The 27,295-nt window shown below is 54.5% G+C and overlaps 2 protein-coding genes across 2 annotated transcripts; both read right to left on the bottom strand.

The window, feature by feature from the left end:
- Positions 1-1,267: 1,267 nt before the first annotated feature.
- CPLX3 (complexin 3) lies at positions 1,268-7,233 on the bottom strand. Its single transcript, XM_004056520.4, has 3 exons — positions 6,175-7,233; positions 4,921-5,008; positions 1,268-2,930 (listed from the first exon to the last, which is right to left on the bottom strand). The coding sequence occupies exons 1-3, from the start codon at positions 6,336-6,338 to the stop codon at positions 2,706-2,708; spliced, it is 477 nt and encodes a 158-aa protein (XP_004056568.1). The 5' UTR covers positions 6,339-7,233; the 3' UTR covers positions 1,268-2,705.
- Positions 7,234-7,342: 109 nt separating this feature from the next.
- Positions 7,343-20,246, bottom strand: LMAN1L (lectin, mannose binding 1 like). Its single transcript, XM_063698709.1, has 16 exons — positions 20,026-20,246; positions 19,576-19,718; positions 16,743-16,897; positions 16,520-16,627; positions 16,364-16,422; positions 14,229-14,328; positions 13,773-13,893; positions 12,946-13,001; positions 12,278-12,410; positions 11,824-11,970; positions 11,298-11,302; positions 11,157-11,228; positions 10,334-10,401; positions 9,362-9,485; positions 8,564-8,691; positions 7,343-7,566 (listed from the first exon to the last, which is right to left on the bottom strand). Exons 2-16 carry the CDS (start codon positions 19,676-19,678, stop codon positions 7,437-7,439), a joined length of 1,509 nt encoding a protein of 502 aa, XP_063554779.1. The 5' UTR covers positions 19,679-19,718; positions 20,026-20,246; the 3' UTR covers positions 7,343-7,436.
- Positions 20,247-27,295: the final 7,049 nt, after the last annotated feature.

Below are 27,295 nucleotides of genomic sequence, written 5' to 3'. Positions count from 1 at the left end.
GAAGTTTTGGTGGCAAATGACTCTGTGGCCCTCACATCACACCAGGTGGGTGGACCAGTCACAGGACAAATATGTAAATATCCTAGTTAGACATTGGATTGTCTAAATAAGAGAGGGTGGGAACAGCTTGGGAAGAGAGTAGTAGTTGATGTATTCAGGGCTCGAGGGCTTGGGAATTGGGGGGCAGGTACAGAAGAGCTCCAGTTGGGCCAAGTCAGCCCCCAGCTGCGGGCAGATACAGGCCAGGCACTGAGCCAGCAGAGCAGCAGGGCATGAGGGCACACAGGTGAGAGGGGTGCAGACTGACAGAGACCCAGATTGCAGGGCTGATGGGGAGGGGGAAGGAAGAAGGGAGGCCAGGCATGCCCAACAGAGCCGGGGACCCCTCAGCCTACCCTCATTGTCCATCTCTATCTGAGCCCCACAGCCTCCTCCACCCCATTCCAGGGATAGTGCAAACTGGTCAGGGCTTCTTGGAGTTCCGCTCCCAGGGTGAAGGGGAAACTAATGTGGGGGCTCACCCCGCTCCCGACCTTTAATCCAGGTTCCAACCAGCCTTGCTTTGACAGGGTTCAGCGAGTGCAAGTTCCCCAGCCCCCCCTGCCCACCACCCCTGCCTCTCCTTCTCGGCCCTGCAAAGCACTGAGGGGGAAGGGGTCTGTCAAATCCCATTAGGCAGAAGGCCCCGGAGGGCGGAGTGCTGACATGGGCCTTGCTGCTGATGCTGCGGAGGCAGCCCATGACCCCCCTACCCGGCTTGGGGCTCTGGCTCGGGTCTCCTCCAGCTCTGAGAAGGTCAGGAGGAGGCCCTGGCCTGGGGGCAGCCCAGGAGAGCTAAGAGGCCCAGGCCCATTCCCTGGGGACACTCAGGAGAATGAGACCAAGAGTGACAGCTTCAGCAGCAGACTCCAGGGCTGGGCCTGTGTCTCTCCCTGCCCTGTCTCCTCTCTTCCGGCCCCCCATGATCTCTTGTACAGGTTGTATATGCCTTGTTTTTATTTTACAAAGGAGACCTCATGGAAACTTTGCCCTTGAAACGCAATCCTCAGACAGCCACTCCTGCCTGTGAACCTTGGCTGGCTTCCCCATAGGCCGGGCCCTGGACCTCAGGGTGGGGCACCTAGGGTTGGCCCCATAGCACCTTCCTCCTGCCCAGGCCCCGGGGGCGACCTGCTTGGGGAGCTTCCTGGCTGGTTTCTTAAACCTCCCCTGACCCCTGACCCTCAGCCCCTGCCACAGGTGAGCGGGATGAGATCTGGGCTCTTCATTTTTTTAAAAGAATGAGTTACATTTATTGATATGGTTTGTCATATGCTTTATAAATGGTCACCCTTTGAAACATGTATTATTACTATTTGGGGGAGAGGGGGACTGTTCATTTTACAGGGGACAAGCAAGACAGGCTCAAGGAGGGAAGGGACAGGCTCAAAGTCATCACAGTGTGGGGCTGGAATGCAGTTGCCCTACCTTCTTTCTTTTTGCACATCTTCCATCTCTAGGGTGAGGAGGGGTGTAGGCACAGGCACCCAAGACAGCTGCGGTCCAGCCCCGGCCCCACCTGTGGTCTCAGTGACGCCCCAGAGGCCCCATCTTCCCCACATAATGAGGCTGCTCCATCGTCCTCAAAGCCCAGACCTATTTCATAGGCCCCAGACCCCACCTTCACCCAGGGCCCCAAGAGAACAGAGCTGGAGACACTTCCACTCCTAGCACTGGATGCCTCCTCCCCTCCTGTGAAGCTGTAGGTGGGGGGTGGAGGACACCCCTTTAAGGCAGGCTCGGGGGGCTATGCACTCCAAGACTCCTGGAAGCCAGTAAGAAGTGGGAAGGTAGGCACACCATTTGGGATTTTTATTTTTCACTGAGCTAAGAGAGGAGATTCCAGCTATGGAATCCAGAGAGCGTTCTACAGGAACAGAACAGAAATTGGCTGGGCCCTGGGCCCAGAGGAGGCCTGGAGCCGCTTACTGTTCAGTGCCAGCTTCATCCTTGGCACTCTGCCTCTCACACAGCATCGCTCCGGCTCCCAGAGCCCACAGTGGCAGCTGCTGGAGGCTGTGGCAGCAGCTGCTGCCCTGCCCAAGGAGGGATGTGGGCTTGGCTCTGAGAGGTCAAGCCAGAAAGAGCCTTAGAAGTCATTCAGGCCATTCCCATTTTACAGATGATGAAATAAGGCTCAGAGAGAGCAGGGGCTTTCAAGAACAATAAAGGTGGAGACTGGAACTCAGGCCTCCTGTCTGCTGAGGGTGTCTGCCCACGCTCTCTCTCAGAGTTTCTGAGTGGTGGTGTCTGGAGGGGCTGGACACGCAAGGGAGCTGGCCTGTGCGTGCGTGTCTGTCTGTGCTGGCTTCTGTCTCTGAACGTGCCAGGGGTTTTGTGTCCTGTGTGTGTCTCTCTGTGGGTGCTCCTGTGTGCAGGAACTTGGGGCCATGGCCAGAGAGGGATGGGCCTATTCCTACAATCTTGGGAGGCCTCCACAGGCTGAGCTGGTGGGGAGGGTCCTGAAGGGTAGAGTGAAGATGGGGACTTTACTCCCAGCAGAGAGGAAGAAACCAGAAGATAGGCTTGGGGCATGGATGGGAAAGGTCTTGGAACTAGGATGGGGCAAGGAAAACAAAGCCCCAAATGGAGTATGGGTCCCTGGAAGTTGACACACTCTTAGCCCTCATGGGGGCCCAGCCCAGTGGGTAACCCCGGGGAAGTGGTCACATGACGTGACACTTCTCAGCTGATTGCTTGAGATCCCCCAGTGTGGCCTGGGCCTTGTCCTTGAGTGAGCCCAGGTCCAAGCCAGGAAGGCTGGCCAGCTGCCCAAGGACTGAGGCCTTCTCCTCCTCCTCCTCTGTGTCCTCCTCGATCATCTTGGCCAGCTCCCGGGGCAGCTCCACGTCTCCACCTGCCATCTGGATCTGGCTCTCATCTGTCTCGTTCTGAAGGGAAGAGGGAAGAGGGGGTGGGGTGGAGTGGAAGTCTGTGAGGACCCAGAGTTGAGAGGACAGGGAGGAGGCTTGGACTGGGTTCCAGGCCCCTAGATTCTATTTTTTTTTTTTTTTTTTTGTAGAGACGAGGTCTCCCTATGTTGCCCACGCTGGTCTCAGACTCCTGGGCTCAAGTGATATGCCCACCTTGGCCTCCCAAAGTGCCGGGGGAATACAGGAATGAGCCACCATGCCCGGCCCCTTAGATTCTTGAGCCCCATGTTCCAGTGAGCTCAGCTCCCACCCCCACATCCCAGGATCAAGCGTTTGATGCCTGGACATGGAGACCTTTTTATATTACCTTATTTCACTCTGAGATGCTGAAGGACCAGCACAGTGAGTAAAGACAAAATGAAAATACCTATGAGTCACACTGTTACAGTCAGCTAAGTCATGTTTTGACTCTTGTTATGCTTAAGGGTGTAACCAAAAATAGTGATGGGTACCATTTATCAAACATCTATTATATCTATTACATGGCAGACGTTGAGCTGGGTGCTTTTAATTCTCACAATAACCCTGTGAGGTAGGTAGGTATTGTTATTTCCACTTCACAAATAAGGAAATTGAGGCTTACAGGATTTAAGTAACTTACTTTAAATTTAAGTTACTTAATTAAGTAACTTAAATTATCCAAGATCACACAGGCAGGATGTTGGGGAGCTAGATTCAAACCTATGTCACTGATTCCAACATCTGTGTTTTTTTGCATGGCACCTACGATGACCATTGCCCTTCACTATTCTTCTGGGGGGCGCCTTATGTCCTACTCAGTTGCATCCAAGTCTTGGCTCTTCTGCTCAACTCTGACTTTGCTGATGGCAGGTGTCTCTTATATGCCTAGCGCAAGCATCTGAGGAATGATTTTATTCCTAGGAGAGTTTGCAGTGAGGCAGGCTTTCCGGACCGGTTTTTCCCCATGACAGATTTCCAAAAGATTGGTGCCCTGTGGGGAGTCAGAAGCAGCTGGGGACTCAGTAAATATTTGCTGAATGAGTGAATGTGATGTTCATATATTTGGTCATTCAATTCAAGTGGAAGATCAAAATCAGGAGCGCTATAGCCCTGTGCTGTTTTCCCCTGAGTCCAGCACAGTTCTGGATGCACTAGGGTGATATTCTGGGAGAGATTTGTGCTTCATTCCCCTCCTTAGACAACAGGAGCAGCACACTTACATGCCCATCTGGTGCTGCACTGCCCAGGGGAGCGTGGGGGCAGGGATCTCCTGAGATACACTGTCTGGCTGCTTGGCCGGCCAAGGGGGTACTTGGCTCTCTACGGGCAGACTCCATACCCTGGAAAGCAGCCTGGGGCCCTGGAGCAAAGGCAGGCTCATATTCACTGGCTTGAGGGCTGGTCCCAGCTCCATGGCTCACTGGCTGTATGATCTTAGCCAAGTCCTTCCATCTCTTTTAGCCTCAGTTTCATCTTTTGTCGCTGTGGGTGATAGCTGCCTGGCAGCATTATTGGGGGTTAGATGAAGACACGAAGGTCAAGTACTTGGCACACACAGGGCTTCTCTCCCCCACCTTAAGTAAGTTCTGCCCTTCAGTAGGTTCAGAAACCCCCAGAACACTCACCTCTGCAGTCAAATCTACTGATTTCTGCCTCCCCTGTGTCTTCCTCTGCCCAGGCCTGGCCCAGGCTTGGTGGGGATATGGGGGGTGGAGGAGAGAAGAGGCCTAGATTGGCTCCAGAAATACAGACCTGTCAGTCTTATGAGGACTGGGGTCCCCTCAGCACAAAGCCCTGGCCCTTGGTGGGCACAGATTTAACTACGAGTGAGTGAATGAATACAAGAACAAATGAATGAGAAGGAAGGATCTAACCAAACACCCTGTGAGTCTCATAGCTGAGGGCTGTGGTGCCCAGAATGGGGCGAAGGAGTCCAGAACCCAGAGCTCAGGGTCCCAGATGTGCCTCACAGCCGGGGCCAGCTTACCTTGGGTAGCCGGTATTTGTCTCTGAAGTGGCTCCGCAGTGTGGCCCGCTCTGCCTTCCTCTGTGTGAACTGTGCATCCCGCTCCATCCTGCAGGGTCACCGGAGGCAGAGTCACCACGAGGGCTGAGAGAAGGGGGTTGAGGTCTTCGAGGGAGGGACAGAAGGGGTCTCTGAGTCCTGGCAGCTGCTGCATTGGTCCCTGTGTGTAGCAAAAGCGCTCCAACCCGGACATCCAGGTTTCTGCTGCCTCTCCCCATCACAGTGCCCTTTGTCGTCTCTGCCACTGGATGGAACTAGGGAACCAGGGTGGCAGTCTGTCTGGCTCTCTCTGCAGATCCTAATTATTTGTCCCTCATGGCCTCCAACTTGGTCTGCTGTTCCCTCACTGACAAGCTATGTCATGTGGGGAAAAGTATTCAGGCCAAACTTGGGTTCACATCCCAGCTCCACTACCATTTTAGGTATATCCTTAGGTAAGTCACTTACCTTCCTCTTCCGTAAAATGGGGATAAAATTTTGCAACTCACAAAACTGTTATCAGGATTGAGTGAAATAATAGCTATCATTTATGAGACTTTATCATGTGCCAGGTGCTGTGCTAAACAGTTTACATGCATTGGCATTTAATCTTCATAAATATACAAGGCATGTATTATGATTACCATCCCCATTTTCCAGAAAAGGAAACAGAGGCACAGAAAGGTTAAGTAACTTGCCTAAAGTTATCCAGCTAATAGGCAAAGCCAGGCTCTGAACCCAAGTAGCCTAGCAGCAGAGTCCAGCCCCAAACTCTGTCCCAGCACTGCGGGCACACAAGTGCTCAATGTTTGTGAGTGCCCCCATCTCAGGGTCTGCCTCCGCGACTCTGAGCGGCTGCACCACTTTTTTCAGAGCCTCAAGTTCAGAGGAGCCCCAGTTGGAAGACATAGGCGGCTGGGACCAGATCGGATTAAGGGATTATTGTTTCGTCAGAAACGCACGTGCACCCCCCTCCTCGTCCCAGGCTCCGGTCGGTCCCTCGTCCGGTCGCCCCTCCCCCCACTCCCCCTTGGCCGGAGCATGATGCTGGAGCGGGGTTTTGGGTTTCAGATGGGATGGGTCTGGGGGCAGCGTAGAGGACACCTCCCGGTCTCTTACCGTGTCTAGGAAAGTAGGGGAGAAGGGATTGGGACCTGAGGCTGGCCGGGGGATGGACTGAGCAGCTGTGGGGGTGGGGAGGGGAGGTCGCTGGAGCCAGGAAAGGATCCCACTCACTTCTCTTCCACCAGTTGCTTCTGATACTCCTCGTACTCCTCCCGGCTCATGCCCTGAGCTTCGGCTGCCGACTTGTCCCCATCTCCCTTGTCCTCGCCGCCTCCCAGGCTCCCAGTGAGGTTCTTCAGCTGGCCGCCCACCATGGTCTTCACCATGAACGCCATGGTCTTCGCCGGCCAGGGCACTGGGCGCCTGCTACCACGCGCCAGGCACCGGGCACGTCCGCGCCTACTTCAGCACTAGGTTTCGCGGACAGCTCCCGCCGCCGGCCCGCGCCCCACGCTTGGCGCCGCCCGCCGCCCGCCCCCGCCCGGGCCCGCCCCCACCTCCCCAAACCCCTCCTCACTGGGGGCGGGGGGCAGCACGGGGCTGAGAAGGCTGGACCACGTGCCCGCTCCCCACTCCCGCCTCCCCCACGTGCCTCCTTCAACGCCGAGCTCCGCTGGGCACTGCTGACAGAGGATTAGGGCCTGCGGTGGTGGGGTCGCTCTCCCGGGAGAGGGGTTGAGCTCATACACTCCCGGAACCCTGTTCCGTAGCCTCTTCCAACTTTCTCCTCTCCTGGGCCACTAATAACTAGGATTTCAGCTGGGAGATCCAGGTAGCAGCAAGGGGTAAAAACCCAGCCTTAGGTGCCCCCCATTCTCCCCACCCACCCAAGTCACTGAACCCTTCAGCTGCCCAGAGAGCTTGACGCTGGAAAAGGGAGGGAGACCTGAGGGCGCGAGCGGGAATCCCAGTTATGGTTCCACGAGTTGGCCTCTCAGGGTTGCTCTGTCACGCGCCTCCCCTGCTGCCCCTGGAGCAGCTAGCAGTGGGGAGGGAGAGAGCTGCTCAGTGATGCTGGCTGAGCTGGGCCAGGAGGGACATTGGGAGACACTGCTCTCTGTTATGGGTGAGTTTGAGGACAGAATTATATACAGTCATGGCTCTCTTTCCCTCCATAGTCGAGGGTTCAAAGCCCGTGGGGTATCCGGTCTTTTGGAGGTTAAGCCAGGCCTTGGCCTCCTTGCCTGCTTGGAGCGCACTCCCAGCCAGGTACTCAGAAGGGGTGGAAGCCTTCACAGAGATTAGGGTGAGGCTGGAAAGAAGACCAGCATATCACAGCATGGGGAGAGGGAAATCACCTTTAACGAGGTGGGAGCATGCAGAAAGCTCAGGTGTGCGTGGGAGCTGGGCACCCAGACGGAGAGGATACTGACCAAGCCCCCACCCAAGACACTGCCTGCTTCCCAGTGATGCAAAGCAGGCTCTGAGGTGGGTCAGGCAGGCATGCTGGCAGGGAGAGGCTGCCTCCTCAGAATCCCCGGGGCCCTGGGGGTGTGTGGTGCAGGACCCAGAGGAAGGCTGCCTGTGGACAGACACTCCTGAAGGCTCTTGTTCAGCTCCTGCCTGCTGCCAGAGAGAAGGTTACAGGTTACTTGCGTCTCTCCTTTATGGGCTTTTGGAAAACCAGGACTCTCATGCTTGCCTTGCTACACTCACTGCACCACAACCTCCGCTGTTCTTGGACTTTCTGTGGCTCCTTTGGCCCGCTGCATATGGTCCACGCTTTCCCCCCGGGCGTGTAAGGTCTGTCCTAGTGGTTCCAGGCTGATTGCCACCACTGCACTCCTGTGCATGTGCTGAAGCCTGTGAGCATTTCTACCTTGCGCTTTTTAAAGCTTAGCTCATTTTACTCCTCCTCCAGGACCATCCCAGCCCACACGGACTCTTCTTGTCTTGAAATTCCACCAACAAAGATTGTCAGTCTCATTGCTGAGGCCTTTAGCACACCCCACATCTCTAAATGGTGCACGTTCATTCAGCAAACACACACCAAGCAAAACTAGTGACCTCCTCTCACTTTTTCAGATCTCTTTGCCCAGTTTCACAAACTGGTCCTGCCCTTTGCTCCAACACTACTGAACTTGCCACTTTTCCTCTAAAATATTATGTTTTTCTCATGCCTCCCTGCCTTTTCTCATGCTGTTCCCTCTGCCTCTATGCCTTTACCTATCTTGTCAGGGTGGAAAACTCCTAGTCACCTTAATGACCATATCAAATGTCCCTTCCAGGTTGATTCCCTAACCAAGGGGGGTCAAGTGTGTTCTCCTGCACTCTCGTAGCCCCTCAGCTTCCTGACATCATGGCATTGACTACACAGGGTCAGTTAGACCTGTGTGAGTGAGCTCCGTGAGAACAGGACCCAGATGGGGCTGGGGGCTGAGCAGGTGGTCAGTAGTGCTTGGTGAGAGAATGGGCCCTATCCTGCACTGTGCTCTTTGTGATTTGGGGACTCGGCAGGTCCCCTCTGAGCTGAAGTGTCCCCTCTCCTAAATCCAATGGCTATAGCTGAGAACCAAGAGATGCCAGTGCTGTGGGAAGTCCTGCTCACGGGGTGGCCCACCTGAAGTGTACGTAGCCGAAGAAGCCTACAGTCTGAATGAGGAGGTAGAACAGGAAGATGCCAGGCTGCAGGCACGAGGAGGCCCTTGGGGGCTGGCCAGGTGGGCGGGGGGCCTTGGCCGCTGCCTTCTAAAAGGGGAAAGTCTAAGGTCCTAGCTTAGCTTCTTACCCAGAAGGAGGGGGGGACCTGGAATCTAGGCCATGTGCATGCTCCGTTTCCTTTCCCCAGGCTTGGGGCATCCTGGCTCTCATCCAGGGAACTTGGAGAGGGGGCAGTGTACAAAGCTGCCTCCCCCACCCCAGCTCCCATGGCTGCATCTGTGGGAACAGCTGGGAAGGCCTGGGGCCTGGGATCATCAGGGAGCCCAGGGCTCAAGAGAAGAGAAGAGAGAAGTAAAGAGCCAAAGACAGGGTGAGCAGGGTGAGGGCGAGGGAACGAGGATGGGACAGGGCATGGGGAAGCACTGACTACCACTGGACTCTGAGTGATCTTGGACACAGCCCACCCTGTTTCCCCTCTGGTCATTGGATATTGGATCGAGGGGTGTCCAGGGCCCTGCTGGTGCTGAGTCTGTGGGACTCTTCAGAGAGGAGAGAGGACAGAGAAAAGATGAGATGTGTGGTGGCACGTATGCACGCACACACAGACACTGACGCAGGCACAGATGTGCTTGCCAGCAGTCCTGGGAGGGGAGGGCAAAGGCAGGAGGGCTTGGGGCTGCTGAAGTGCTGGAAGAAGGGTGGCTGAGCCCAGACGTCAAGGTTGGGGACCCCATGCTGCCCACTACTTCCCCCTCACCGCCGGGCCCCGAAGCTCCTCCTGCAGGAGGCCCAGGATGTGGTCCAGCTCTAAGAAATGATGCTCAGTGCCCACAGGCAGGTAGGAGACCTGGGCTTCTGCAGCCATGCGGACAGCTGCATCCCTAATCGGGGGTGGTAACCAAGTAAGATGACTCATTACCTCTTCTGCTTCCACCCAGATGGCCTAATCATTTCCCATCTCCCCAAGGGCAGCACATGGGTGGGGAACAGGTACCATCCATGGGGCCTCTTCTTGGGGGCTGGTCTTTTCACCTCCAACCTTCTTCCTAGATCCTGAGACTTTAGCTCAGATAAAGATCTCCCTAAAGCTATCTGTGTCAACCCCAGGCTCCCCGGCTCTGCCTTCCATTCCCAGCCCCTGGGGATTTAACTCCTTTCCTTCTTCTCATCTAGGTGCCTCTCCACCCCCAACCCTAGGCATCTAGCTGTGTGTGTACAGGGGGGCTTTAGGCTTCAGCCTGGGATGCATGCCTCCTCCACAGCATCCCCAGGACTCCCCCAACCCCCAGGGCTCCAGAGGCCTGGCCTAGAGTGGGATACCGGGAAGTTAATGGGGGCACAAAACCAAGTCAGGGACTGTCTCCTCCAACTGGTCTGATCTTGGCTGTGCTCCCTCTCCAAGAGCCCCCAACAAAATGCCCCTCATCCCAGGAGCTGCCATTGAAGGAATGCTCAGATTTCTTAAGCCTCCTGAGGGTGGGAGTGTCTGAGGGGGCCTTCATGATGGGCTTCTCTGGGAGAGAATTGCTTTTCAACTAGGACTTGCAAAACATTAAACTTGATTCAATTAAATTCAAGTCAACTCAACAAACCTAACTCCACCGGTAGCCCTTCCAATTGACAGGCTGTGTGCTGGGCACTCAGGAAATGATGGAAGGAATGAAGGGCTAATGGAGGAACTTCAGGCAGAGAAACAAGGTGGTGGAGGGGTCCCCACCCAGTCCCTTACCTCATCTCTTGCAGGGCCTGGAACAGAGTCCACTGTCCATGGAGCAGGGCACCGACCTTGGCAGAGTCCTGCAGAGGGGCAGCCTCTTGTCTAGGGCCCAGGACATAGCCCCTCTCTTCTCAGAGCCCACCTTCCCAGCCGCACTGCAGCCTCTTCCTTCTAGAGGCCTTCCCAGATTACCAGGGCCTCCTTATTATAGATGCCTTATTTGGACACACTGTGTTTCTCTGACCTCATCCATAAGGGCTTCCGCATTCCCCCTCCACTCACGCCCCTCTCCCCAGGGGTGGTTGTTTCCTCCCAACAGTGGCCACTTCAGGGTTTTCTCAAAATACTTCTCCCTTCTTATTTATTTATTTGAGATGGAGTCTTGCTCTGCGGCCAGGCTGGAGTGCAGTGGCACAATCTCAGCTCACTGCTACCTCTGCCTCCCGGGTTCAAGCGATTCTTCTGCCTCAGCCTCCCAAGTAGCTGGGACTACAGATGCATGCCACCACGCCCAGCTAATTTTTGTATAATTTTTGTATTTTCAGTAGAGACGGGGTTTCACCATGTTGGCCAGGATGGTCTCGATCTTTTGACCTTGTGATCTGCCTGATGGTGTCAATCTTTTGACCTCGTGATCTGTCCGCCTTGGCCTCCCAAAGTGCTAGGATTACACGCGTGAGCCACCATGCCAAGCCAAAATACCTCTCCCTTCTAAAAGTGGTTCTGTCCCCTGAAGGAGGCAGAGGCCCAGCCCAGTCCTCTCTGCCCTGGTTCTCCCAGAGCACCAGCCAAGCTGGGGCCAGTGCTGGTCAACACCCAGTGTTTGGGTCCCTGCCTTATTGAGTGACATGGAGAGGTGGCCACCCCTCCCTGGGGTGGATGGAATCTGGCAGGAAGCATCCAGGGCCTGGGGATAGGATCAGAGAGGCTTGGCCCTGGAGTGTAAGTCCCCTCCCCTCTTCCCCACACTAGCAGCCCAGCCTAAGCTGCTCTGACACAAGATTAAAACCTCGAGCTGTCAGAGCCCAGCAAAGCCCACAAGAGCTGCTGGCCTCCTCTGCCCAGTATCTAACACCTTGGCTGAGTTTAGCTCTCAGGCCCCCAGGCTGGGCATGACCCGAGGCATGACTCCCTGGGGGAGGAGCCAGATGGCAATGGAGATGCAATGAGGCTTCTGGTGCAACTGAGCATTAAGCAAGCCCTATGCAAATTGCATGTGAAGCTACATGCAAATTAGCACCTAGTCTATTTCTGTCATTCATCTACAGAGCTGAGTCCAAATAGCTGGCATCTCCTCTCCCCAGCCCCAGCCTCAGCCCCAGCCCCGTGCGCATTTGCTTGTGCAGAGATGCCATCCTGCATGCTGCCCTGCCCCATCCTGTGACCTGCAGCATTTCATCCCTGCCTTCCTTTCCCTCCAGGCCTTAGGGGAGACTAGTTGCTGACTACAGTGCTTGCTCCTCTTTCAGGCCCGCAGGTGGAGCCTTGGATGCCTGTAGGGCATCCGTCAGGCCTGGCTTGGCCTGGGGGCCCCAGCTGCTTCTTCCATTGTCTCTCAGCCTGGGCCAGCTGCTTGGAGAGACCCCGCAGAGCCTGCAGGATCTGATGGTGTCTGCCTAGCGTCTCCTCCAGGTCAAAGAGCGTTTCCCCTGGGGATTAGGGCAGAGCTGGGATGGGCAGCCAGCCATGGTGGGGTAACACAGCCTATCTTATCTTTGGGGTGGCTTCTTGGAGAGGGGTGCCAGAAGGTGTGGCTGCTGCCTCCAAGACGCTCTCCTGGAAGATGAGTCTGAGTGGTAAGGTGGGGATAGCACAGAACACTTGGGCCCAGGGCCTGCTTAGATGTGGCCTCCTCAGGCCTCAGTTTCCCTACTGATTAAAGGACTCCTGGTCATAAGGGTGGAGGATGCTGTGACACTCAGATGGGCGCCATCTGCCCGCTCTCTCGGTCCCTACCTTCTCCTTGAGCTTCAGAGTCTGACTTTGGAGTTACAGCCTCCCTGGCGCCCAAGCCCAGCCTTGCCCGCAGCCCTTCCAGCTGCCTCGCCAGGCGAAGCTGCTGCATCTCCAGGAAGGGCTGAGGGGGAACCTAGGGGAGGAAGACAGAAAGTCGGGCCCCAAACCCATGGGAGATCCAGAAGCAAGGGGAGCCTTCCCACAGGCTTCCCCACGAGCCCAGCCTTCCTCCCTGGCCAGCTGGCCCTGCAGTTTCCAGCCCTCTGAGTTCTGCCTTCACGCAGATCCCCACCATCTTCCCTCCCTGCTGTGGCCTCAAGCCTGTATGTGCTGGTCCGCGGCTCCTTTAAGCTCATCTCCTCCAGGCAGCCTTCCTTGACCCCCTGGCTGGTTGGGACCCCTCCTCTGTGCTCCCACAGCCCCCTGCACCTTTTGAGACCTGGCACTGATCGCTCTGAACTGTAATGTCACAGCCTGAGCCAGCCAGCCTGCGAGGACTCACAGACCGGCCCTGGCCCGCAGCACTGCCCTGCACAAGGTCTGGCCTGAGCAGAGCTCAGAGGCCAGGTGGAGGTAAGGGCTGGAATGGCAGGTCTGAGGGCACCATGACATGGGTGAGGACAGGGTCCCTGGGCTGCCATTCCCAGGTAGGCCAGGGCTGGCATCACCTCTGGGCTGGGCTCATTCAGGCTGAAGGTCAGGAAGGACAGGACATCATGATCATCTGGAAGGGGACAGATGAAGGAGAAGTAAGACCCCTCCACCCAGCAGCCCCCTCGCTCAGCCTTCACCCTCACCGCCATGATATCCCACCAAGGCAAGAGGGGTGACTTTGGGCCACCGTCTGATGCTTGTCTTGCTTACTTCATAGGAAAGGTGTGAGGGTTGACAGGTAGATGGGTGGGTGGTGAGGGGTGAACCTCACACTCAGTCAGAGGCAGGCCCCTGTGGCAGAACTGGATGATCCCAAAACATCCTGGGCTAGAGCCATGGCAGCAGACCAACTGACACTCTTAGGCCCCCAGAGCACAGCTGCTACTGGTAGTAGCAACTGCACAGTGGCCACCTTTCCAGCATAGCTCTGACCATGTCACTCTCCTCTTCAGAAACCAGACCAAGGTCCTGGCATTCAAGGACTCCCACGCTCTGGTTGCCCTCGGCTTTCCCGCTGTGGGACCCTCCGTGGACTCTCCATGGCATCACATTTCTTTGCTCCATTTTCCTAAATGCCCCTCCTTGCTGTCTGTTTTCCACTTGTCCCGCAACTCACAGCTAGGGGCACTTATGTGGCCAGCACTGAAATCAAAGCTTCTCTTGTTTTATCCCATTTGAGATTTGCAAGTCTCAAGGCAGACATGACTTCTCCCAAGGGTCACGGAAGCCCAGGTCATGTGGTGAAGTGGCTGACGCCACCCCAGTGCTCTTTAGAAGGTGTGCTGAGGGTGATTTATTCATCACTGCCCTTCTGCTGTTACCTGCCCAGTGGGATCCTCACCTGCCAGGGTGCCGGTGGCTGCTGAGACCCCAAAGAAACCTCCAGGGACCAAAAGCAGGGGCCCCACATCCACACAGAACTCATCTGGATCACTGGGAGTGAGGCCACTGTTCAAGGACACCTGAGGGACATGGAGAGAGTGAGCAGTGGGGGGGGTGTCCCTACCTCTGACTCCCTGGCTCCCCTGGCTGTGGGATGGCAGGTGGCCCTAGGGCTTGGTATCAGAATGGCACGGAGGTGACCCGCACTCCTGTTCTCATGTGAGCCCTTACATGTATGTGCTCTGGGTGAGTGTTAGGATTCTGTGTAGGGATGGAGGATCCCCTGTGGATGTTGGCCTGTGTGTGCCAGGGACCTCACGTGGTGTCACAGGCACTGGTGTGTTGGGGCCATGGGCACGCACACATAGCAGCTCTTTAACTCAGAGCCCTGTCAGAAGCAGGAAGGGTGACTCACGTGCAGCCTCTGCCCCCAGTAGGTGATCCGTGCTCTGAAGGGGTGTGGCCGCTTCCGGAAGTCCCAGTGACAGGAGCCCAGCACTTGGCTAGCTCCATCCCTGTGGGCAGTTTGTTCATTTGTTTGTTTTTGAGAAAGAGTCGCTGCCCAGGCTGGAGTGCAGTGGTGCAGTTGTGGCTCATTGCAACTTCTGCCTGCTGGGCTCAAGTGATCCTCCCACCTCAACCTCCCAAGTAGCTGAGACTACAGGCATGCACCACCATGCCTGGCTAATTTTTGTATTTTTAGTAGAGATGGGGTTTCACATTGTTGGTCAGGCTGGTCTCAAACTCCTGACCTCAAGTGATCCACCTGTCTTGGCTCCCAAAGTGCTGGGATTACAGGTGTGAGCCACCATGCCTGACCCTTGTGGGCAGTTGGAATCCAGCCAGGATATACAGGACTCAAGGCCTGGATAGTGAGGGCAGTCCCAGAAGCCACTCTGCCCAGATTTGCTGTGCCACCTCCCTTTCCGCTGGGGGAGCTGGCATGGGACAGGTACCTTGTCTAGCTTGAGTCTCCCTTGTTGTAGCCTGCTCCCTTGGCAGAAGAGAGAGGGGCAGGGGAAGCAAGCCCTGCCTGACGCAGTGTTGGGACTTGGATTTACAGAAGGGGCCAGGGGCCTCCCTGTGGCCCTTCCTTAAGGGGACAAAGGCCTGGACCAACAATGCAGTTTCTGCCCTCCATTCCCCCAACCCACCTATCACCCTCGTCCTATCACCCTTACGTCCCTCCTTCTTCTCTCTCTCTCTTTTTTTTTTTTTTTTCTGAGACGGAGTCTTGCTCTGTTGCCCTGGCTGGAGTGCAGTGGCACGATCTTGGCTCACTGCAACCTTTGCCTCCTGGGTTCAAGCGGTTCTCCTGCCTCAGCCTCCTGAGTAGCTGGGATTACAGGTGCTCGCCACCACACCCGGCTAATTTTTTTAATTTTTAGTAGAGACAGGGTTTCACCATGTTGGCCAGGCTGGTCTCAAACTCCTGACCTCAGGTGATTAGCCCGCCTCAGCCTCCCAAAATGCTGGGATTACAGGCGTGAGCCACTGTGCCTGGCCTCTCCCTCCTCCTTCTTTTAAACTCCAAGTCCTCTGTGCCTCTGGCTTCCTTTTCCTCTCCCAGCTGCCAGGGCTCAGAATGCAGCTGACTCAGGATGGATGACCTGGACATGTCCCGGCAGCCAAGGACAATGTGACCAGGCTGCCTCCCTGACAGGTCAGCTTGGCAGGCTCTGGGGAGTCAGGAGAAGAGTGTTAAACGCTGAGTGTCTCTGGACACCTCAGGCTACTCACAGCAGAGCGTCTGACAGTGCCGCCTTCCGCCAAGAGGGAGGCAGCACAGGGCAGGGGAGAAGCCAGCACCAGAGCAGCCACCTGGGTTTGTGCCCCGAGCTGTGTGACCTTGGGCAAGCCATCTCATCTCTCCAAACCCCAGTGTTCCCATCTCTAAAATGAGGACGGTAATTGGAACGACCTCATAACAATGTTATGAGGGTTAACTAAGACAGTAAATGAGAAGGGCTTGGTGCTGTGCCTGGCATACAATCAGCTCACTCCATAAATGCAGGCAATTACTCTAATTGTTATGAGCCGAGAGAAGGTTGCTGAGAGACACTGACAAACCGGCCCAGCTACTGAGGAGGCAGTAGGGCCGGGGAGGGACAGAAGCCAAATCATCAGGGGAAAGGGAAGGAAGGGACAGCTATGCAGGGAAGGGCGGGGACCCTCCAGGGGTAAGTCTGGGCTCAAAGTTCAGCTCTGAGCACGGCACATCCCTTCCCCTCTCTGGGGCTCAATGTCCTGACCTGCAAATGGGACGAATAACCCCCCACTTATGGAGGGTGTTGGAGATGGGACGAGATTATGGGAGCAAAGATACTCATCACAGGCCCCAGCCTGTGTCATTTCACCTGGGGCTGCTGGGTCGAAGGAATCAAGCCCCAGGAGGGCAGACGTCGGCTGAGTGAGAGAGTCCAGCAAGTATGGCGGCCTGGCAGGGTGGGCCCCCTGCTGGAGGAGGCTGGGGCAGGGGCTCGGATGGGGGGGATGGGCCCCTCCCAGTGCAAAAATGGAGGTGAGTGGTCAGTCCAGATAGGCCCTTACCCAGGCTGCTCAGAGGGGATGTGCCCGTCGCTGGCCAGCACACGGATGGCAGGACTGTCCTGCAGGGAGGTGAGAAGCAGCCTGAGCCGCGGGCATGGCGGGAGGGGGAGGGTGTGAGCGGGCAGGCGGGCTGGCAGGCAGGAGACCACTACGCACCTGAGTATCCTCTGCCGAAGAGTCAAAGAAGATCCCGATGCCGTCCCACGAGGCCAGCCCCGCAAGGACAGAGCCTACATGGCCCCTGCCCTGGGTGTACCACATGGCCTGCAGGTCCCCAGCCCCTCAGCTCAGGGAACCGTGTGGGATACTGGGACCCCGGGGCTCATCACCCGCCTCCCTGACCCACCCCGCTCTGTCAGCTCTGGGAGAGGACACTCACCATGCCCTGGGCTCCCCGGCGCCCCAGTCCCGTCACCCTCATCTGCACCTCTACTTCCCAGGCAGAGAAGGGGACAGAGGCCCTGCTCCACACGGCGCCACTCCCGTTCCTCATGGATGGCGTCAGCCGCACTTCCTCCAGGCCCAGAATGGCGTCTGTGGACCAGGGCAGCTCAAGCCCCAGGCCCCACTACACCCCATCTCCCCCTTCACTCTCTGGCCCGGGCTGGGCTTCCGGAAGAGAAGGCGACAATGCCAAGGCCTGCCATTAAATAACCGGCCAGCCAGGGAAGCAGGAGTCAGAGCCCAGCACAGCTGGAGGGGCCTTTGCTGGGGAGGGCAATGAATGCCAGCACCATCCACGTCGTCAGTGAAGCCTCACCGCAGTGTGTGTTGTCTGTTTTTATAAAACCCCATCTAACAGGTGAGGAAAGTGGGGCTCATAAAAGTTAGGGAACTAAGTGGATTGGATGGAATTCAGCTCCATATGACTCCAGAGCACAAGCTTTTTCCACCATGAGAGAGATTTGTGTCTAACCCTTCCCATTTCTCAGATGACAAAACTGAGGCCTTGTGACAAAAAAGGAAGTGCCTGAGACCACAGAACACAGAAGAGCACTTTAGGAGGGAGTAACTGCAAGAAGGCCCAAGACTCTAGGCTGTGGCCAAATGAGGCCAGAGCTTCCTGGTGGACAGGACCTAGGGGGCATTCCAAGGTGAGGAAAGCAGGAAAGCAAAGATGTGAAGGTGAGAACCGGCCCACAGGACGGCGATGAAAGAATGCAGGATGGAGTATGTGTGTGAGAATTGTCACTGGCGGTGGTGGGGCGGGGAGGAAGGAGCCCTGCATGGTAGGAAAAAGGAATGGGAGAGAAACTGAGGCAGTCTTGGCAGGAACTGGGGGCAGGGAACTCAGAGGCCCTACTCGAACTTGCTCCCCACCCTCCAACCTGCCAGCCTGGAACCTGGCCCAGGGCCTAGACTCTGCCAGGATGTTCTGGAGGCTGCTAATCCAGCCTGTTTACTCTATAAAGGCCAGGGATGGGGGTAGGGAGGCTCAGAGCTGCAAGGCCACAAGTCCCAGGGCCTCTGGAAGCTGTCACTGCCTCTGAAATCCTTGCAGAAGGCTTTCAGCCTTACGAGGCCTGTGGATGAGACCTTGCCCCAGACCATGGGCTCCTTCAGCCTGACTCTGCCTGGTATCTCTAGGCTGGGCACAGAGGAGCATCAGGGTGAACGAATGAATGAATAGACAATGCACGCATCACTGGGTGATCTTGGAGAAGGTGCCTCTGCTCTCTCGCATGATCTGTGACACCCAGACTTGGCAAGGCCCAGAGCAGTGAGTGTTGTATAAGTTCTGCCATCCTGGTCCTGAAGTAGGGCCCAGCTTGGTGCTGTGAGAAACAGCCCACCTTTTTGTTACCTCCTGTGTCTCTATGAAGGAGGACTGGAAGAAACCCTACTGACAGGGCCTATCATCTTAAAGGAATATTTTGGGCCGGGCGCGGTGGCTCACGCCTATAATCCCAGCACTTTGGGAAACCGAGGCAGGCGGATCATCTGAGGTCAGGAGTTCAAGACCAGCCTGGCCAACATGGTGAAACCCCGTCTCTACTTAAAAAATACAAAAATTAGGCTGGGCGCGCTGGCTCGCCTGTAATCCCAGCACTTTGGGAGGCCAAGGCGGGCGGATCACGAGGTCAGGAGATCGAAACCATCCTTGCTAACAAGGTGAAACCCCGTCTCTACTAAAAGTACAAAAAATTAGCCGGGGGTGGTGGCAGGCACCTGTAGTCCCAGCTACTCGGGAGACTGAGGCAGGAGAATGGCATGAACCCAGGAGGTGGAGCTTGCAGTGAGCCGAGATCACACCACTGCACTCCAGCCTGGGTAACAGAACGAGACTCCGTCTCAAAAAAAAAAAAACAAAAATACAAAAATTAGCTGCGTGTGGTGGCACACACCTGTAATCCCAGCTACTCAGGAGGCTGAGGCAGGAGAATCACTTGAATCTGGGAGGTGAAGGTTGCAGTGAGCCAAGATCACACCACTGCACTCCAGCCTGGGCAACAACAGTGAAACTCCATCTCACAAAAAAAAAAAAAAAAAGGGATATTTTGTCCTGGCTTTAGTTAGGAATTGTGCCATTTCTCAGAACTCACATCTTTTTTTTTTTTTTTTTTTTTTGAGACAGAGTCTGGCTCTGTGCCCAGGCTGGAGTGCAATGGCAGGATCTCAGCTCACTGCAACCTTGGCCTCCCAGGTTCAAGCAATTCTCCTGCCTCAGCCTCCTGAGGAGCTGGGACTACAGGTGCGCACCACCACACCCAGCTAATTTTTGTATTTTTAGTAGAGTCAGGGTTTCACCATTTTGGCCAGGATGGTTTCGACCTCTTGACCTCGTGATTCATCCGCCTTGGCCTCCCAAAGTGCTGGGATTACAGGCGTGAGCCACTGCACCTGGCCAAGAACTCACATTTTATAGACAGAAATCCACAGCCGATCTGCTTTCTATCTTTGCTTTGCCTGCTAAGAGGCTCAGAATTAAATCCATGGCCCAACTCTCAGGTGGACACACCTCACAGCATATGTTTTGGAAGCCATGCTCCTAGACTATTTCATGCTCTACTCTAATCCTCATTGTTCTTGCTCACTCCCTCTATCGTGTAGTTCCATCATCACAAACCCTTTTTGGAACAAGATCTGGTAGAAGACACACTCTTTGTAGGTCTGGGTTTGGAAGTCCCTGAACACAAACCTATGGGCTAAGATGCTCTCATGCCTGCTTCCACTCACAACACACATACAGGGAAGGGCTGGTGCCCACTCACCTGGGATGAGGATGCTTCCCTCCAGGTAGCCCCCAGTTCTCGTGGCCAGCCACAGGCCCGCTGGGATGGAGCCGGGAGAGTGGAGGTTTGTGCTGGTCCACATTGCCTTCTGTGTGCCTGGGACTTAGTGTGTGAGCATGTGTCTGTGTGTTCCCAGGTCAGAGGTAGAGGAAGGGCAGGGGTCCAAGGAGAGGCAGAGGAGAAGAGAGAAATCCTGGGGCAGGGAAGCAGAGAGGCAGAGGAGAAACAGCTTGGGCAGGGGTGGCGGGTGTTGAGGCGGTGGAGCAGGAGACAAGCCTGGAAGGGGTCCTGGGGTGCCTGGCACTGTCCCAGGCCTTGCCCCACCCTGGACAGAGGATGGCTATGACAGACCCACTCCTCACCAAGTCACAGTCCCTCCAGCACTTTGAGGGACCCTGGGCATAGCTGGTCCCCACCCCTGCCCCTCACCTCCATGATGGCTCCAGAAGGGTATTCCAGCCCCAGGCAATGCCAGCCTTGGGCCTTTGAAGCTGAGCTTGTACTCAAACCTGCGTAGAGGAGGACCCCCCCGTCTCAGGGCTGTGGGGGTCCAGGAGCAGGAGGAGAAGGCAGAACAAGTGACCTGGACCACTGACCGCCGGCATCGTGAAGGCGCCTGAAGTCTGGGCCCCGGGGTAGATCATAGCTGGGAGGCCGGGGAGGGGATCCTGGGATAGGGCCAGGCAGGGAGGAGCTGGGGACTGGCCAGGAGCTGGGTTTTGGCACTGTCCTCTCCCTCTGTCTCCAGCATAGACATCCTGTTCCTTCCAGGCCTGCTGTCAGGCCCCGCCCATCCCTCACCTCCAGTCTGACGTGGGCAGCAGGACCCCACGACAACCTGAGCTCTGCCCCTGCTCCTGACTCAGGCCATCTTTCTGTCTCCCATCACTTCCAGCAGTTGGATGCGGCAGGGGGGAAGGGGGGGTGCCCAGGGTTGGGCCCCACCCTTCAGCAGCCCTGGCCTCCCCTCCCAGTTAGGGAGACAGGCCTCCACATTCTGCCTGTGTCCCCCAGCATGGATGGCACATCTATCTGGACACCCATCCTTCTCTCCTCCCTGCCCCTCTCTCCCTCTCCCGAATTCCCCCAGGCTCATCCTTCCAAGCAACCTGGTTTCCTCAACAAAAGCATTACATGAAAAAAAGAAAGGGAGTCTTTAGAGACAGCACAAAAACGCAACGTGCAGACCTTGTTTGGAGCCAAATTTTAACCCAACTGCAAAAAACAAAAAGATATTGGGGAAATTTGAACAATGGATATTTTTGAACAATGGATATTTGACTATATTGAGGAATTGTTAAAAATTTTAGGGCCGGGCACCGTGACTCATGACTGTAATCTTAGCACTTTGGGAGCCCAAGGCAGGTGGATCACCTGAGGTCAGGAGTTCAAGACCAGCCTGGCCAACATGGTGAAACCCTGTCTCTACTAAAAAAAAATACAAAAAATTAGCCAGGCGTGATGGTGCATGCTTGTAATCCCAGCTACTTGGGAGGCTGAGGCAGGAGAATCACTTGAACCTGGGAGGCAGAGATTGTAGTGAGCGGAGATTGCACCATTGCACTCCAGCCTGGGTGACAAGAGCAAAAATCCATCTCAAAAAAAAAAAAAAATTTGAGAACTAATATGGTATTGTGGTTATGTTTTTTATTTTTTATTTTATTTTATTTATTTATTTTTTGAGACGGAGTCTCGCTCTGTCGCCTGGGCTGGAGTGCAGTGGCGCGATCTTGGCTCACTGCAAGCTCTGCCTCCCAGGTTCACACCATTCTTCTGCCTCAGCCTCCCACGTAGCTGGGACTACAGGTGCCCGCCACCATGCCTGGCTAATTTTTTGTATTTTTTAGTAAAGATGGGATTTCACCGTGTTAACCAGGGTGGTCTCGATCTTCTGAGCTCGTGATCCGCCTGACTTGGCCTCCCAGAGTGTTGGGATTACAGGCGTGAGCCACTGCGCCTGGCCTTTTTTTTTTTTGAGAGGTGGTGTCTTCCTATGTTACCAAGGATGGACTCAAACTTCTGGGCTCAAAGGATCCTCCTGCCTCCTGAATAGCTGGAAATAAAGGTATGAGCCACCACGCCTGGCTTGTGGTTATGTTTTTAAAGTGTCTTTTGGAGAAACATACAAAAGCTTTACAGATGAATTGCTGTAACATCAGGGATTTGCTTCAAAATATTCCAGGGCTTGTTGGTGAGCAGGTGGGGTAGAGATGAGACAGAATTGACCTTGAGTTGGTAAGTGCTGAAGCTGGATGGCGGGATGCAGGGGTTCCTTATATCTTCTACTTTTATTTTATTATTTTTTGAAACAGGGTCTCACTGTCACCCAGACTGAAGTGCAATGGCAGGATCGTAGAGGAGCTAGGACTACAGGCACACACTACCGTGCCTTGCTAGCTAATTTTTTTTTTTTTTTTTTTTGAGACGAAGTCTCACTCTGTCACCCAGGCTGGAGTGCAGTGGCGTGATCTCGGTTGACTGCAACCTCCTCCTCTCAGGTTCAAGCGATTCTCCTGCCTCAGCCTCCTGAGTAGCTGGGATTACAGGCACCCACCGCCATGCCCGGCTAATTTTTGTATTTTTTTTTTTTTTTTTTTGAGATGGAGTCTCCCTGTGTTGCCCAGGCTGGAGTGCAGTGGCACAATCTCCGCTCACTGAAAGCTCTGCCCCCACCGGGTTCATGCCATTCTCCTGCCTCAGCCTCCAGAGTAGCCGGGACTACTAGGCGCCTGCCACCACGCCCAGCTAATTTTTTTTGTATTTTTAGTAGAGGCAGCGTTTCACAGTGTTTGCCAGGTTGGTCTTGATCTCCTGACCTCGTGATCCACCCGCCTCAGCCACCCAAAGTGCTGGGATTACAGGTGTGAGCCACCGCGCCTGGCCAATTTTTGTATTTTTAGTAGAGACAGGGTTTCACCATTTTGGATCAGGCTGGTCTCGAACTCCTCACCTCAGGTGATCCGTCCACCTCAGCCTCTCAAAGTGCTGGGATTACAGGCGTGAACCACAGCGCCCAGCCCCCAGCTAATTTTTTAATTTTTATTTTTGTAGAGATGGGGGTCTTGTTTTGTTGCCCAGGCTGGTCTTGAACCCCTGGCTTCAAGTGATCCTTCTGCCTTGGCTTCCCAAAGTGCTGGGATTACAGGTGTGAGCCACAACACTGGCCTATTTTTATATATTTGAAAATTTTCATTAAAAATTTTTTTTAGAAAGAAAGAAATCCTATATTTCAAATATTTTCATCCAGATAAAAGTTGGTTTTCCAGAATGACTCATTTGCCAAGAATCCTGGATAGCTGAAATTTTACTGTGCTTTGGAGGTTCCCAGTAGGAGTCAGTGACTGAAGCTTTACAAATGGATTAAAATCAAAGTTGTACATGTGAAATGTTAGAACATGCTATAAGAAATCATTTCACAGGCCGGGTGCAGTGGCTTACACCTGTAATCCCAGCACTTTGGGAGGCCGAGGTAGGCGGATCACCTGAGGTTGGGAGTTCAAGACCAGCCTGACCAACATGGTGAAACCCCGTCTCTACTAAAAATACAAAACTAGCCAGGCGTGGTGGTGCATGCCTGTAATCCGAGCTACTCAAGAGGCTGAGGCAGGAGAATCGCTTGAACCCAGGAGGCAGAGGTTGCAGTGAGCCAAGATCGCGCCATTGCACTCCAGCCTGGGCGACAAGAGTGAATCTCTGTCTCAAAAAAAAAAAAAGAAATCATTTTGCAACACCAAGCCCTCACCTGCCTCCATCTGCTCCTCCTACCTTCACAGCCACACTGGTGGACAGGTTGTCCATTCTGTCCCCGCCTCCTCACTGGATCCTCAAGCCCCTCAAGCCCACTGGATCCTCAAGCCCTTGGCTTCCCGATCCTGTCCCCACCACTCCATGGAAAACGCCCTCGCAAAGGCCTGAGCAGCTATGCCTGTTCTTTGGTCCTAGGAGACTCTTCTCAACCCAGTCTCTGCCGCTTGAAATGCTGCTGACATCCACCTGCTCTCCCTGACCCCTGCTGTACCCTGAGTCCCCCCAAAGCCCACCTGCTTCTCCCCCTGCCCCTGGCTGCTCCCTTCACTAATCCCTTGCCAGCTGCTCTCCCTCCCTACACCCATAAGCCTCAGGGCTTGCTTCTCCTCAACCCCACACTCCCTGACCAAGCTCCTCCATGCCCATGACTTCAAGCACATCCCTGTGCACACTCTCAAATCTACTTCTAGCCAGCCTCTCCTGGAAGACTTGAATGAATGTGTCTCTCTGCAGCGGACATCTCTGCTTGGATGTCACTAAGGCCCCCAGGAATTCCAAACTGAATTCCTCTTCTCCAGCCCCTTCACCCTCCTCCAGGCCTCAGGTCTCCCAGGTGGCACCGCCCCCTTACACCAGAGAGTGGAACTGCTCCCATATCCTTCCCTCTGCCTCATCCCCACATCTAGCCATAGGCAGGTTCTTACATTTGTTCTTGCCATTCATACCATGTTACCTGGTTCCTTAATCTAGCCAAGACTTAGTTTTCTTATCTGTAAAATGGGAGCATTAATGGTATATACCTCCAAGAGTTGTTTGAAAAGTTACATGGAACGTATTTAGAACAGGGCCTGGCAGACAGTGCTCAGCTCAATAGGACAGCAGCCCCTTTATCCTCCTCTTCCCCACTACCTGCTGACTGCAGCCTCCTCACCGTCTCCCAGACTGCAGTGAAAAAGGTCTTTCTAAAATGCAGATCTGGGCCGGGTGCGGTGTCTCACGTCTGTAATCCCAGCACTTAGGGAGGCCAAGGCCGGCGGATCACCTGAGGTCAGGAGTTCCAGAGCAGTCTGACTAACATGATGAAACCCCGTCTCTACTAAAAATACCAAATATGCATGATGGTGCATGCCTGTAATTCTAGCTACTCGGGAGGCCGAGGTAGGAGAATCGCTTGAACCCGGGAGGCAGAGGTTGCAGTGACTCGAGATTGCATCATTGCACTCCAGCCTGGACAAGAGCGAAACTCTTTCTCAAAAAAAATAAATAAATAAATACAATAAAATAAAATACAGATCTGGCCATGCCACACCTCTGTCCTAAGCCCTTCAATTGCTCCTGGCTATCTTCCCATAACGTTGAGCTCCGCATTGGGCCTACAGAGGCAGGTGAGGTCCAGGCCCCTGCTTTTGCTTCAGCTTCACTGGCTTCCAAGCCACACCCCTTGGCGTCTGAGCCCCAGCAAGCTGGTCAGTTCGCTGTCGCACCTCACCACCTTTGGCTGGGCAGTGCCCTTCCTTTGCCAGGAATGCCCTTGCTGTCTCTGCCTGTTCTTTGAGTGTCTGAGGAGCCGCCCTGCACTTCCCACCGCCTCTGCCCCATTGGTGGGGTGCTGGTGGCAGGTATTCCCCCACTTTTCCGGACAGCAGACTGAGTCCTGAGAAGGTTCCCCATCAGTTCACAAGCTCCTTAAGGGCAGGATCTATGTCTTGCTCATCTGTGATGAGCCAGTTGCCAGGGCAGAGAAGGGAGAGATGAGAGAAAAGAAAGAGGAAAAAAACAAGCAGAAACAGAGAGAGAGGCTGGGTGCAGTGGCTCACACCTGTAATCCCAGTACTTTGGGAGGCTGAGGTGGGTGGATCACTTGAGGTCAGGAGTTTGAGACCAGCCTGGCCAATATGGCAAAACCCCCTCTCTACTAAAAATAAAAAAATTAGCCAGGTGTGGTGGCAGGCGCTTGTAATCCCAGCTACTGGGGAGGCTGAGACACGAGAATCGCTTGAACCCAGGAGGCAGAGGTTGTACTGAGCTGAGATCATGCCACTGCACTCCAGCCTAGGTGACAGAGCTAGACTCCCTCTCAAAAAAAAAAAAAAAAAAAAAAAAAAGGAAAGATGAACGGGAACACCCAGCCATCTGAGTCTGCAACCCTCAGGGTCCCATTGGCTGAGACCTGTCCCTTCCCTCCTGTTGTTTTATGCCTGGCCCATCTCTGTTGTGTTGCTTGGCTGGCCCCTATTGTGACCCTATAGCCACGGGCTTCACTGTGGGTTTCTGAATCCTACCTGGCTTGGACCAGCTGTGAGAGCTGATTGCTGGAATCCCCATCCACTGCTGTATTCAGTGAAGTCAGATTGGTGCTTGAAATTGACCACAGTCAGAGTATTAACTCCGCGGATATCAGCAAATGCTATAAATCAGAGCTACCCCACCCAGCCCGTGTCCTAGATTTGGATATTAAACATTCATCAGTGCACCACTGCCTGAGTCTCCCTCCTTCTCTGCACTTGTGGAGGGACTATCCCTCTCCCATCTCAGGCCGGTTCCCCCATGTTCTGGGTTCCCCACCCACCCCCTGCTCTAAGGAAGGCTCTACCATCTACATACCACCCCTCCTGTCTATATCTCTTGCCTCACTCTCAGTACTCAGTACGATTTAAAGGTCAATGTCCTTCCCTTTGGCAGCCAAATTTGCTCAAGACTCTGCTGTCTTAAATCTACCAGCCGGGTGCGGTGGCTCATGCCTGTAATCCCAGCACTTTGGGAGGTCAAGAGATCGAGACCAGCCTGGCCAACATGGTGAAACCCTGTCTCTACTAAAAATACAAAAATTAGCTGGGTGTGGTGGTGGGCACCTGTAGTCCCAGCTACTCAGGAGGCTGAGGCAGGAGAATCACTTGAACCCGGGAGGCTGAGATTGCAGTGAGCTGAGATTGCGCCACTGCACTCCAGCCTAGGTGACAGATCGAGACTCCATCTCAAAAAAAAAAAAAAGAAAAAAAAGAAAGAAAAAGAAAAAAACCCTAAATCTACCACATCCTCCTGTCACTCTTCCTCTCTCATCTCTCCATTTACAACTTCATTTCTCAGACTGTCCACCTCTTGCGTTGCTCACACCCTTCTCTAGTCACTGTGATCTGGAGTCAGCCCTTATCAACACAGACATTGTGGCTAAAACCAAGGGGCAGTTTGGCCAGGTGCAGTGGCTCATGCCTGTAATTCCAGCACTTTGGGAGGCCGAGGTGGATGAATCACTGAGGTCAGGAGTTCAAGACCAGCATGGCCAACATGGCGAAACCCTGTCTCTACTAAAAATACAAAAATTAGCCAGGCGTGGTGGTGGGCACCTGTAATCCCAGCTACTTGGGAGGCTGAGGCAGGAGAATTGCTTGAATTTGGGAGGTGGAGGTTGCAGTGAGCTGAGATTGTGCCAGTGCTCTCCGGCTTTGGCGACAGAGTGAGACTCTGTTTCAAAAAAAATAGCCAGGCATGGTGGCTCACGCCCGTAATCCCAGCACTTTGGGAGGCCGAGGCGGGTGGATCACGAGGTCAGGAGATCAAGACCATCCTGGCTAACACAGTAAAACCCCGTCTCTACTAAAACTACAAAAAATTAGCCGAGAGTGGTGGCAGGCGCCTGTAGTCCCAGCTACGCGGGAGGCTGAGGCAGGAGAATGGTGTGAACCTGAGAGGCGGAGCTTGCAGCGAGCCGAGATCGTGCCATTGCACTCCAGCCTGGGCAACAGAGCGAGACTCCGTCTCAAAAAATAAATAAAAATAAATAAATAAATAAATAAATAAATAAAACAAAACCAAGGGGCAGACTCAGCCTCCATCTCTGTGCCTTCTGGGAGGCGGGGACCCTGGTGGCTTCCTCCTCTTGAAGTTCTTTTTCCTTGGCTTTTACGACATGGCACTGGCATGGTCAACCTCCTCTTCCTGACCTTTTTTTTTT

The sequence above is a fragment of the Gorilla gorilla genome, chromosome 16, assembly GCF_029281585.2.
Source record: "Gorilla gorilla gorilla isolate KB3781 chromosome 16, NHGRI_mGorGor1-v2.1_pri, whole genome shotgun sequence".
NCBI lineage: Eukaryota > Metazoa > Chordata > Mammalia > Primates > Hominidae > Gorilla > Gorilla gorilla.
Note: the sequence above shows the minus strand (reverse complement) of the source record. Positions and strands in the feature narration are given on the sequence as shown.